This window comes from Cervus elaphus, chromosome 26 (assembly GCF_910594005.1).
Source record: "Cervus elaphus chromosome 26, mCerEla1.1, whole genome shotgun sequence".
Taxonomy (NCBI): domain Eukaryota; kingdom Metazoa; phylum Chordata; class Mammalia; order Artiodactyla; family Cervidae; genus Cervus; species Cervus elaphus.
This window is the reverse complement of record NC_057840.1, coordinates 10,550,543-10,563,300: the sequence shown is the minus strand read 5'-3', so window position 1 is coordinate 10,563,300 and position 12,758 is coordinate 10,550,543. Positions and strand designations below refer to the sequence as shown.

At 39.3% G+C, this 12,758-nt stretch overlaps 2 protein-coding genes across 4 annotated transcripts in view; both read right to left on the bottom strand.

The window, feature by feature from the left end:
- LOC122684278 overlaps window positions 1–12,758 on the bottom strand; it is an 831,075-nt gene that overhangs the window by 671,765 nt on the left and 146,552 nt on the right.
- Window positions 1–12,758, bottom strand: part of LOC122684279 (cyclin-Y-like protein 1) — a 124,411-nt gene that overhangs the window by 96,946 nt on the left and 14,707 nt on the right. For 2 of the 3 annotated variants that reach the window (XM_043888284.1, XM_043888286.1), the window contains exon 1: window positions 6,238–6,437. The exons of the other annotated variant lie outside the window; for it this stretch is intronic. Coding sequence is in view for 1 of the 2 variants with exons in the window: in XM_043888286.1 (XP_043744221.1) it covers window positions 6,238–6,262 (25 nt within the window). In the remaining variant the exon portion in view is untranslated. Of the gene's footprint in view, window positions 1–6,237; window positions 6,438–12,758 lie in introns of those variants that run through there. 3 annotated transcript variants of the gene reach the window in all.

The following is a 12,758-nucleotide window of genomic DNA, read 5'->3' as shown; positions in this document are numbered from 1 at the left end:
TTCACTGTTTCTAGTTTGCAGCTAAGGGGTTCCATATTTCCATTGGTCTGGGCTACTAGCAACAATGTTTATATAGTGATTTTTTTTAAATGTAAGTAAAATCATTGGCAACTTCAGAAGGACTTGGCATACATTTCTCAATGTCTACTACTGTGTCTAATGAATAGTCAGCATTTTCTAGTGCATAAGATAATCAATTATGCATTTGTTATATTACTAAGCAGTAATGATTTCAACAATATATATTCAGAAACCAAATTTGATTTACTCCTATTTATGTTTTCCAGGATCATCTCTGTTCTATTATATGAATCTCTACATTTTGTTTCAGTCAATATTCCCCAGAAAATAGAATTTAGATAAATGTGAAGGTGATTTTTCTTCTATACCTGTTTACTTCTCTAACAAAAATTTCCAGGAGAAAAGGAGGAAAGGGGAAATCTTATCAAATCAAATATTATATCACTTATATTAATTTGATAGGAATAACTCATTATGCAATTTGGATCTCAACTTCATTCTTTACTTCCCATTATGTTCATGCTCTAATATACCTCTTGGACAATTTTTTTTTAATGTGAAATTAAGAAGAGACAAGACATATGTGGTTTTTCACAAGAGGAACAGAAAATCCATATGAATCCAGGACACTCATCAACAATATCCTCACCTGCTAAGGATTAGGTGAAGCTTGTGTATACAAACTACATCAATAAAATGTACTCTGTACTCTCAACTTTTTGAACTCTGCATTCCGCCTGGTCTTTCATTTTGTACCAACCAGGCAAAGGCACAGAGGTAGCAAGATGGAATTTCCTTCTATGATCTCTTTGATTCACTCAAACCAGAATCTATTAGCTCTTCTCTCCTGAATGGAAGAAGATGAATTTTGAAAAGATGGAGTTCATGAGTGCAGAAGATTTATACTTCTGATTAGACCCTGACAGTCGTTCCACTTGTTCCAGAAACTGAAGGGAAAGGTTTATGGGGGAAAAGTGGGGAGGGTGAGAAGGAGGGGATGAATAGCTATATCATTTACGTTTAGCCACAGAATATATTATACAGCACACTTGATTTTACCTCTCTCCTGCCCTTGACAGACATTGCTAATCAATCAGGTCACATTTCCCACTGACATGGGTATAGCCTCAGAGTCTTTCTTGGCATAGCTTTTTAAGCAGCTGTTACAAATCTATCGGGTTTAGCTTAGGAGACTGATTTACTGAGTGCATTATTTATTCATTTATTCAACATTCATTGAACATCTAAACTGTGCCAGGGATGTCAAAGGCATTCAAGAGCAAGACATGAAACTTACATTGTAATGAGATGAAAACTTTTTATTGCCTTTTTCAGCCCTACACATTTGCTAGGCATACAGTAGGTGCTCAATACATTTCCTTTGTCACATTGCTATGAATTGGCTTGCGAAGAGCATTCTGGCATCAGCTGACCCTGCTAAGAAGTGGAGTGTGGCTATGGTTCTCTCTGAAATAATAACATTTGTTCCACCTCAATTCACTTCCTGCTTAAGGTCTATCAAAAACAAACTCACCCTCAAAATGAGTTCTCCACTGGATATGTTTCAAGGGGCAGGAGTAGATATCCAAGAGAAGAATCATACTTGGAAATGCAACTCATCCCTTAAATCTGACCACTGCATGTCTTTTAGATCTGCTGATTAGTCTTGCTAGAACACAATATCAGACTCCATCCTCAAAGGAAATAAATTAAGCTGCACCCCATGAGAACAAATGGTTGACACTGTGCTCTTGCAAGCATCTTGTGTGCAGCTGTGAACAGCTGTGTTAGTGCCAGTTAAGCTGTGATAGCATCACAGGGGGCGGGGGGCAGCGATAAAGGGCAATTCATTCACAAAGCACTATTCAAAGGGTCTCACAGGTGTGTTCTAAGGATTGGTTTTCTGCTATCTTCTTTCTATCTAAAATTTATCCTGAATTTAGATGATTGAGTAATAAAATTCTCCCAGAATTATAGGTCTGCTCTCTCCAGGGATGGTGTTTTCAGAATACATGCTGTGACATTCATAAACAAATATGAAATAGGGAGAAGCATTCCCCACTTGACAAAAAAGAATTAGCTTCTGACTCTCTGGAGTGATTCTTTGACCACTGATTCATTCCCTTATGAATAAGCCTCAGTCTTCCCTGCCTCCGATAGAGGAAAGCACAGAATGTGCCAAAGAGACTGGTTCTTTCAGAGAACGGTTTTATTTATCACCCTTATTTGCAATTTTACTCCCCTAAAAGGAGCCGTCAGCTGCTCATCCATTGACTACAAATGGCCAGCTCTTTTGGTGAACAAGGACGGGGTCAGATGCTAACTGCTGGTGAAGGGGACAGAATGAGGAGAGAAAAGGGCATCGTGCAAAAAGGAGAATGAAATGGCATTTAGATGTTTGCTTTAAACAGACTTCAATTGAAGGGGAAATTGTGTACATGAGGTGCTCTCTTAAGAAATGAGTTAGGAAATAAAGGAGTCAAATTAAAATTGGATAGAAATCCTAGGGCAGTGTTTCCAAATGCTGGCCCAGTTCATGGGACACCTCTTTGGAATCAACTGCCTAGTAATCAATTGCCTAGTAAACTTAAAGCTGCAGGTCTCTAATCACAGAATCACTGGGAAGTTATGTCTGGGGTTTTCTGACTGACTCCCCCAGATGAGCCTAGAGCATACGGTTAGATTTGAGAATCACTGTTAGATCCTAGGCTAAATAAACAAACACAAAGATTAACAAAGCTGATGAAATATTTAAGAGGGAAAAACAGTGTATAGAACCAGAAAAAAGAGATGGCAGGGCTGACCTATCTGAAGACAAACTAATATAGCATTTTGCAATAAATGCACGGTTATTAACTGAAGACTTACAATGTATCCAGTGCTACTCCAAATGCTTTCTGTTTCTCACTTTTTAAAAATCTTTGAATTGTAAGGAAGTCATAAGCAAGGAAGGATCCAGGAAGCAGACTGCACACGAGACACAGCATTTTTAAGGCACTCCGAGATCGCACAGCAGGTAGGTGGCTGAGCCAGGCTTCCAACTCAGGCAGCCTGGATCCAGAACATGTTTTTGTTGCTCAGTTGCTAAGTCCTTCCCTACACTTTGCGACACCTTGAACTTGAGTCCACCAGGCTCTGCTGTCCATGGGATTTCCCAGGCAAGTAGGTTGCCATTTCCTCCTCCAGGGGAATCTTCCCAACCCAGGAACTGAATCCAAGTCTCCTGCATTGGCAGGCATGTGCTAAACCTCAACCAGATACTGTTTTCCCTATGCAAATGCAGGCTCTGAGGAAACAATGTTTAATAAGGTAGTATCTCCCCTTAAGGAGTTCATAGAAATTCATGATGTCTTATAGCAAGTGCAGTGAGTAAAGTGCAGACAGAAACTTAAGAGATCCCTGCAGGACTTGAAACTCATTTTTATCCTTGAGATTTTTCATGGTTTGTATGATTAAGCAGAATATAATTTTCTGAATATAAAACTGCCATTAGATTGGACACTATGAACCAATATTTGACCACTTTTGATCTACAACAAGGGAAATTCCAAAAGATAGCACTGAAGAGAGGAGCAGAAATAGAAAAGCTCATTTCTTCAATTGTGTTTTGATAATTAATAGGTCATCTCTCTGTGAGAAAAAGTTGAGGTTCACCATTCACATAATGACCTAGTTATTTGTCATGTATTTACAGACCCCTGGTTAAAAATTAAGCACTAGCTCCTTAACCATATTTAAATATTACAAACAACAATATGAAGAGAGAGTATTGTTTCTTTCTATTTTGAAGATGAGAAAACTGAAGCCAAGAAGGTTTAGATTAACGTGCAAATAAGAGGTAAAGCCAGATTTCAGACCAAGGTTTGCAAAATTCCAAAATTTGTGGTCCCCTGCCACTCTGTAGCTGCAGGTCATAGGTGAGGATGTTCACTTTCACATGTTATAACTCATATTTATAGCTGGCACCCACCCACCTAACATTAGATGTGTTTACTGCCTCCAGATGACATGAAACACGGTAGATGTCATCATTAACACTCTGAGTACTTAAGCCATATTAATTCATTCAATCAGCTTACAAACGAGACATCTTTTATACTTTTGTTACCCAAAATATTTTATGAAAATGAGTCAATCTGCTAGTCTCTGAAAAAAAGTTTTTACCTGTTTCTTTGTTCATCAGAGAAAATTCTGACTGCTATTTTAAAAATGAAGTAAGTTCTTAATCCATCAAAGTAATCCAATACCACCCGATTCAAGATCAGAACAGATATTAAAAATGCCTCAAAGAAGAACTCACCAATTTAGAGTTACTGAAGGGACAGGCAATTCTGAATTAATAAAAATCTTAATTAAAGTATAAGTTATAAGAAAGTATATCTTATTACCTTTTGATATCTGATGGATGAATGAATCAAACTGGAGTGTGGAAAGTATAAGATTATAAAATATGAACTGGGCAAAGACAGAACCATGGGGAGATCTCATTGGACCTATTTTGATGACCAGATGAAGGCTATTGAATATAGTTTTACATATATTTATGGACTTCCCTGGTGGCTCAGTCAAGAGTCTGCCTGCAGTGCAGGAGACCCCGGTTCAATCCCTGGGTCAGGAAGATCATCTGGAGAAGGAAATGGCAACCCACTCCAGTATCCTTGCCTGGACAATTCCATGGACTAGAAGCCTGGCAGGCTATGGAGTCTCAAAGAGTCAGACAGGACTGAGCAACTTCACTTTCACTTTATGTATATTTATAGGTCAAGGTGCTGTTATACTTTGAGGGAAAAAGTAGTTTGTGGAAGCCAGTAAAGATTTCCTTTACCCTTACAATCTTTTTATACTGTATTCTATATATAGATGCATGTATAAATGCCCAATCAGTAAGTCATGTCTGACTCTGTGACCCCATGGACTAGAGCTCACCTGGGCTCCTCTGTCCTTGGGATTTCCCAAGCAAAAACACTGGAGTGGGTTGCATTTCCTTCTCCAGGGGATCTCCCTGACCCAGGGACTGAACCTCTATATCCTGCACTGCAGGCAGATTCTTTACTACTAAGCCACTTGGGAAACCTATATGTATATATGCATATACACTGTACTACATAGAGACATAAAAACCAATTTACTGATATCAACTTTCTTAAGCTATTATTTCAACACAGACAGGTATGAAGAGTTGGAAGACAATGATAATAAACCCATGACTGGAAATTTGCAATCCTCCATCTGAGGATGAGAGGCAAGAGGGAGAGAATATCGATACGTCTACAAAAAGAATATAGAGACTGCTTTCAATTATAGCAAGTAGTAATGGTCCTACGATACACATACATACTAAGGCAAAGCAATATATATATATAGTATTATATATAATCTGTGCCATATATATGAAATCTCACAAAGATAATAAGCTCCCCAGATTTCATCTAAATAAACACAAAATTTGAATTGTTAGGGATGGAATTCATAAAGTCTTTTTATAGTGTCAAGCTTAAAAAAAACAACTAAAAAGGGACAACTGAGTATGGTTTTTCTATTTGAAACAGCCACACTTTGTTCCATCACATTTATGACTCTTCTCATACCAATGTCACGGAAAACAAAATTCTTATTGGCATTCATTTTTGGTTTGGTCATTTAGACCTACCTCCAATATCTTTCAAGAAGAAAAAGTCATCTTCTGCTACAAAATAGGAAGACTAGCCAACAAACAATAATGAATAATCTTGAAGGGAACAAAGAAACACACGGGAAAATATGATGTATCTATTGCTCATAACACATTATTCCAAATCTTAAGGGGCTTTAAACAACAAACCTGTATTATCTCACATGCTTGTGGGTCAGGAACCTGGAAGCAGTTTATCTGGGTGGTTCTGGCCCAGGGTGTCTCATAAGGCTGCAGTCAAGGTATCAGCCTGGGGACACTACCTCCTGGATAGGACTAGGGAGACAAGACCTACCCCTAGGACAGGAAGGAAGTGGGGAGGTCGTGCAGAGACTGAAAACAAAGCCAATAATTGTAACAGTGCACTGTCATAAATGTTATGTGGACATGGTCTCTCTCAAAATAGCTTACTGGACAAATTTAAAGCCTTTTCTATGTTAACTAAACGCTTTTCCGTGGCTGTAATTTCTCCAGTTTATGGTGCAACAGAAAATCTAACATGGATTTCTCCTTCACAATTTTACCAAGAGAAGAGTCGTTCTTACCAGAGATCTTCAGGAACCGCAGCATACATTTTTCCTTTGCTTATTAAGTCAAGGACTTTCCTTATGAACGGTCCTTCTGCTCGGTGTCCTTTCAGCTGACAGAATGTGACTCAGTTAGCTTCAGAAGCAAAGGAAAGCGTCCTTCTCTGACAGACGAACGGAGAGACACCAGCTCACGCACTGGAGCACGTGCTCTTCAGGGCCGAAGGCTGTGGTGGGGGCTGCTTTATATACGCCAAAGCAAGGAGGGGGCGGGGTTCTCTCCGCACGTGCCTGCGTGCGTGCCAAAGCAAGGAGGGGGCGGGGTTCTCTCCGCACGTGCCTGCGTGCGTGCGCCTAATGGATTCCGAGGGCCGAGTGCAGCTTCTCGGCCTGCTGCCTCCATCTTGGATTGACGTGTCATGCGCGGTTCTTCCCGTGCAGCCCACCAGCCGTTTTGCTATAGGAACTTCCGTCTGATGTGCCCGGTGCGAGACCTCTGTTTACAGACTGCCTTGGCTGATGTCCGGGATCCTAGACATCAAGATGGTTTTCACCCTTCTCTGATGAGAATGACTTCTTGTATCCAAACAGCTTGTGCAAAAATAATGGCTTATGCTGAATATCTGCGTATTGTTAATTTCTTATGATGCCTCATTTACAAATTAAATTTTCTTACGGGTGTGCTTGTATAGGAAAAAATATTATATATATAGGACTTGGTATTATCCATGGTTTCAGGCATCCATTGGGGGCCTTGGCACTTATTTTCCACAGATAAGGGGACCACTGTATACCCAGAGGTGAGATTTCTTAATGCTATGGTGATTCTATCCTAAAAGTTGGTTTTGGTTTTTTTTTTTTTAATTTTACTTATTTATGGCTGCACTGGTTCTTTGTGAGGACTTTCTCTATTTGCTGCGAGGAAGGGACTACTTTTTGTTGTGCTTCAAGGACTTCTCATTGCAGTGGCTTCTGTTGCCATGGAGCTCGGGCTCTAGGGTGCGTGGGCTCAGAAGTTGCAGCTCCCCGGTTCCACAGCAAAGGCTCAATAGTTGTGGTGCACGGACTTAGTTGCCCCGAAGCATGAGGGGTCCTCACAGACCGGGAATCTAACCGGTGTCTCCTGCATTGGCAGGTGAATTCCTCACCACTGAGCCACCAGGGAACCCCTATTTTAAGATTTTTGAGGAATCTTCATCTGTTTTCTGTGGTGACTGCACCAGTATATTCCTACCAGTGATACGAAAAGTTTCTCTTTCTTCCACAGTCTTGTCAACCCTTGTTATCTTCTGTCATTTTGATAACAGCCATTCTAAGAGGTATCTCATTGTAGTTTTGATTTGCATTTCCTTGAAGATTAGTGATATTAAAAATCTTATAATGTACATACTGGCCATTTGTGTGTCTTCTTTCGAAAAATGTTAATTCAGCTCCTATCCTCATTTTTTAAATCGATTTTTTTTTTTTCTATGAGTTGTATGAGTTCCTTGGCTATTTTGGATATTTACTCCTTATCTGATACATGCTTTGGAAATACCTTCTCCTGTTGCCTCTGCAATTTATTGATGGTCCTTTGCAAAACTTGAATTTTCTTATCATTATTTGTGTCCATTATACTGGAGTTAAAGTGCTAAGCCTGGATGAATCTACCTGCTATCTTCTCTTTAAGTTTAATACTTTAAGAAATTCATAACTTTGGGGGAAATTTTTTTTTAAGCTATGGTGCTTCAATTCCCAACTCTTTAGTTGTCCTTATAGGCTGATATCATTTATCATTTATCATTTGTCTAGTCGCTGAGTCATGTCCCACTCTTTTGTGACCCCAGGCTCCTCTTTTGACAAAATTTGCCAAGGAAGAATACTGGAGTGGGTTGCCATTTCCTTCTCCAGGTATTGAAACTGCATCTCCTGCATTGGCAGGTGGATTCTTTACCACTGAGCCACCACAGAAGCCTGACTTTCTCATTACTGAGACTTGTTATAGCACTATCACTTCTTTATATTCTCCTATTTTTAAAATATATATATATATATATATTCATATTCAAAAAAACTAAATTAGCCTTATAGAAGAATAATCGGATAAGAAGCTTCACCACAAACGTAAAACCCATCCTTTCTCATGTCCATGTTCTCCCTCTGCTTTCCTAATTCAATGAAGATAGTACTCTTTTTTTCTATCAGTGTCCAACTTTAGAAAATCTGTTTGACACTCTACATATCACCTTCTCAAACGTGTTATCTGCTCCTCATCCTGCCTTGTCCATCACTCCTCACAGTAGGTGATATGTACCTACCTTTACCCACTAACACAGATGCTTCTCTCATTTGAAATTGCAATACTTCACTTTCTTTCTTCAAGACATTTAATAATGTCTGTAATAATTACATGTATTTGTTGGAACTTCTGTAATGCTGACAGTGTTCTAGTTCTTGCCCTAAGAGTTTACACAGTTTTTATCTTATTAAGCTCTATATTTACTATGTTTGAGTAGTTCTTTTTCACATGTTTCTATTAGACTTCAGAAAATCTTAATTTGATATATAGATTTCTATCATACTTAAATTCTAATTGCATTTGTTATGAAGAACTCATGTCTGTATTGCACAATTGCCCAATATGAACATTTCATTATTAGTTAAGTTTTGGAGTAAAAATTCAGCAAAAAATTTTCTTTGCCAAAAAAAAAAAAAAAAAAAAAAAAGAAAATGAATCCAAGATGGAAGCCAGTCTTTTTATAATCTAGTTTTGGAAGGAACTGCCTCACTTCTGCCAGATTCTGTGTATTAGAAGTGAGTCAGCAAGTCTGACCCACACTCAAGGAAAAGGGGTTACTCAAAGGCACAAACACCAAGAGAACCATCTCAGAGTCTGCCTACCACAGTGCATTTCTTCTGTGCTGACATCTCCATTCTATAGACTATCTCTTAGAGGTTGTCATTTCTGCAAAGCATGCCCTGGGAACACTAGGAGGAAAAATAAAACAAGGACAAAGTATCTAAACCATGTTTTGGCTCTTGGTTTCTCCTCCTGTTGAATCTTTTCCCTAACCCACTTACAGAAAAAGATTCTGTTCACATGATTTGTTCACCCAGAGATTGGCTGAAGTATTGGATGAAGATTGGGTGAAGTAGAAATATTGGTCATTCCCCTTGTATGACTTGTGAGGAGACAGGGAGACACCCCCCACCCCTTCTTAGAAGAAGCTACTTGATCCTTGGGGTGTAAATGTACATTCTCAAAGGGGGCAATATCACTCCCAAGGCAGGAAAAACTGCCCTGAGGGGGCAAGAAGTTGTTAGTCTTTTGATTTGTAAAGCACAGATGTACATAGAGTACATAAATAGATACACAGTATATTTGTGGTATTAAAGTTTTATGGTGGAATGATTAGGGAGAAAATGCCTTCAAAAGCTGCTTTAGGAGAATGATAATGAGAAAAGATTGAGAAAAACCTGATGCAGTGCAGGCTAGTGAAAAGAGTTCTAAGACAAAGGTTTCAGGGAGGGAGGGTCTGGGATGCAGATTTAGCTGGGGGTGGAGAAAAGGAGATGAAATTTGGAATGTGGCAGACTGTAAATGAATTTTCCCATGTACATATTAGGCTTTGGTTTTACTCCTTGATCTGATTTTAACTAATTGCTAACTTCCAGGGATTCCTCACAGTTTATGATCCAGTGAGAGTTCTTTTCCGGTTTTGGAGCAAGGCTTTGTACAAATTCATTCTAAACATGTTTTCTAACATTTCTGGGAGACTTGGGTTTGGTGGGAAAGGTAGTGACAAGTGTTCAGTTTACCATCTAGACACGGAAACTCTTCATTATAGAGTGAGAAAAGATTGGCTCCACTTTCCCTTTTTTCCCTCCTTCCCCCCATTCCATCTATTGGATGGAGATAAAGTCTGTGAGTTGAAGTAAGGCAGGAAATGGACTAGAAAATAGGCAGGAGGGTGTGGAGTTGAGGAACTGAGTGCAATACAAGAAAACTGGTCTGATCAGTCACCATATGAGGATCTGGTGCTGATGATGCTCCTAATGTATCCAAATTTCTGTTTTCTCATTTGTAAAATGAAGGGTTTGTATAAAATAATACTTACGGTTGACTTCAGCTTCAACATATGTCCCCATGAGATACCATCTCCATTTTCACAGTAATTCCTGAAAGCACAGCTGTTTGAGTTGTGCATCTTTGGGTTATGGTTGTGATTCTCCTGCTGCCATTTGAATACTCAGGGAGATCAATCAAGGCCAAGCTGTTAACCTATAATTGTCACCTTCACGTGAACTCTATCACTGCAGTAAAGGCAAAGAAAGAGCCCAATTCTGTGGAGTCTTATTGGATTCGATATAGGAGCCAGGTTTCAAGTCCTGTGGGCCCTCCAGGACTTGAAAGATACTCACAACCTATCTAGGCAAAATCACAATTTTACTTATTACAATGAGCCACATGAAATCCCCATTTTTGTAGGTCAAAAATGGGTGAATATTGCAAATGTATATAGTTCAAACAACTTAGAGTTAAACCAGCAGATCACTCCCTTTTAATGAAAAGCAAGCTTTTTTTTATTAACTAAACTTATATCTATCTTATGATACATTAAATAATTGTCACTGATTTCTATCCCCATCTTCCTTTGTTTTGCCATTTTTCCTATGTCTTTTTGTCATCAGTTAAATCCAGTTATCACCTGAATTTGAAGGTGAAAACAAAAAGATAAGTGTCTACTTATACTGAGCTTGCTTGAAAAGCAAAAAATATAAAGTTATTTTTCTGGTTCTAAGGAGAAGTTGTCCCCTAATAGATGTGGCCAACCAGCGGGTGGAGAGGGAGGTGGGAGGGGGGATTGGGATGGGGAATACGTGTAAATCTATGGCTGATTCATATCAATGTATGACAAAACCCACTGAAATGTTGTGAAGTAATTAGCCTCCAACTAATAAAAAATTAAAAAAAAAAAAAAAAGAATGTAAAGACTATGCAGAAAGAAGAAAACTCAAAAAATCTATCATTAAAATTCTCAGAGATATGGAAAAAATATTGCATCTAATCAATAAGAACAGGATGCTATAAAAAGAACCAAAACACACACACACACACTTAAAACTTAACAGCATGGTAACAGGAATAAAGGAAGAGTTGGAGAATGAATTTGAAGAAATCTCCCAGAAAGTAGAGCAAAAAGACAAAGAAATGTAAAATTAAAGAAAAGATAAGAAATAGAGGGCCAGTCCACGAGGCACAGCATCTGAATAACAGGAATCCCAGAAAGAAAGAACAGAAAAAAAAAAAAAAAAAAAAGAATGGAGAGAAAATAATTAACAAAATTATTCAAGGAAACTTCTCAGAACTGAAGGAAACCAGTATCTGGGTTTAAAGGACCCACCGAGCACTCAGATAGATGGAAGAAAACTGGTTATGCCTGGGCATATCGAGGTGAAATTTCAAAACATTGGGGAAATGAGTAGTTCTTACGGGGCATCACTGGGGACTCAGTGGTAAAGAACCTGCCTGCCAGATTCTGGGTTCGATCCCTGGTCCCGGAAGATTCCACATGCCGCAGCGCAACTAAGCCAGTGTGCCACAGCTCTTAGGCCTGTGCTCTAGAGCCCGAGAAACACAACTACCGTGTCCACGAACTGCAGCTACTGACGCCCACAAGCCCCAGAGCCCGTGCTCCACAAGAGAAGCCACTACAGTGAGAAACTCACACACAGAAAGGAGAGAAAGGGCTGCATAGCCATGAAGATCCGGCACAGCCTAAGGGGAGGAATATTATTTTAAACAGTAGTTCTTACAAATAGCCTAAGAAAAACCGCGAGAACACATCAAAACAATTAAGAAACCAAATGGCTTGTAACTTCTCAACAGCAACGCTGGAAGTGAGAATATAGTGGAGCAACACTTTCATGTCACTGACAAACATTACTTCCAATCAAGAATCCTCAGTCCCTCAATCTAAGAGTGAGGATAGAATAATGATATCTCAAAAAAGTCATCTCCCATGCGGCTTTATCTCAAAAAATACTGGAGGCTGTGTTCCACCAAAACAAGAAAGTAATCTAAAATGAGGAAAATGTGAGGTTCAGGAAGCAGGAGGTCCAGCGCAGAGAAGCAGCAAGTGGAATCATGAAAACAGTGAAGAATGATCCTAGAATCAGGAGTGTGAGACAGAGAGGACTAATCCAATTTCATCAATGTGACTAATGAGATACACAGGCTGAGTGCTATCACCACCAACCCCATTCCCTCCCTTGCCTTTTTTTAACCACCTTTTCAACCTGAATATAAAATGCTCAGGTGAGCCTGACCCAGACTCTGTGCTTTGGCTCATTCTAACCACATGTGAATGAAGCTCCTACTCAATTCCCCACCTATGCCCAATCCCACCTTGAAGCCTTTACCCACTGAAGACTTTCTTCTCACCCTGATTGCTACTTCCCTCCTATGCTGGAGAGCTGTGGTGGCCAGAACCACAGAATTCAGAAACAGAAGAACAGAGATGTTCTTGTTAGCGTTTTTCTGCCAGGCATCTGACTCA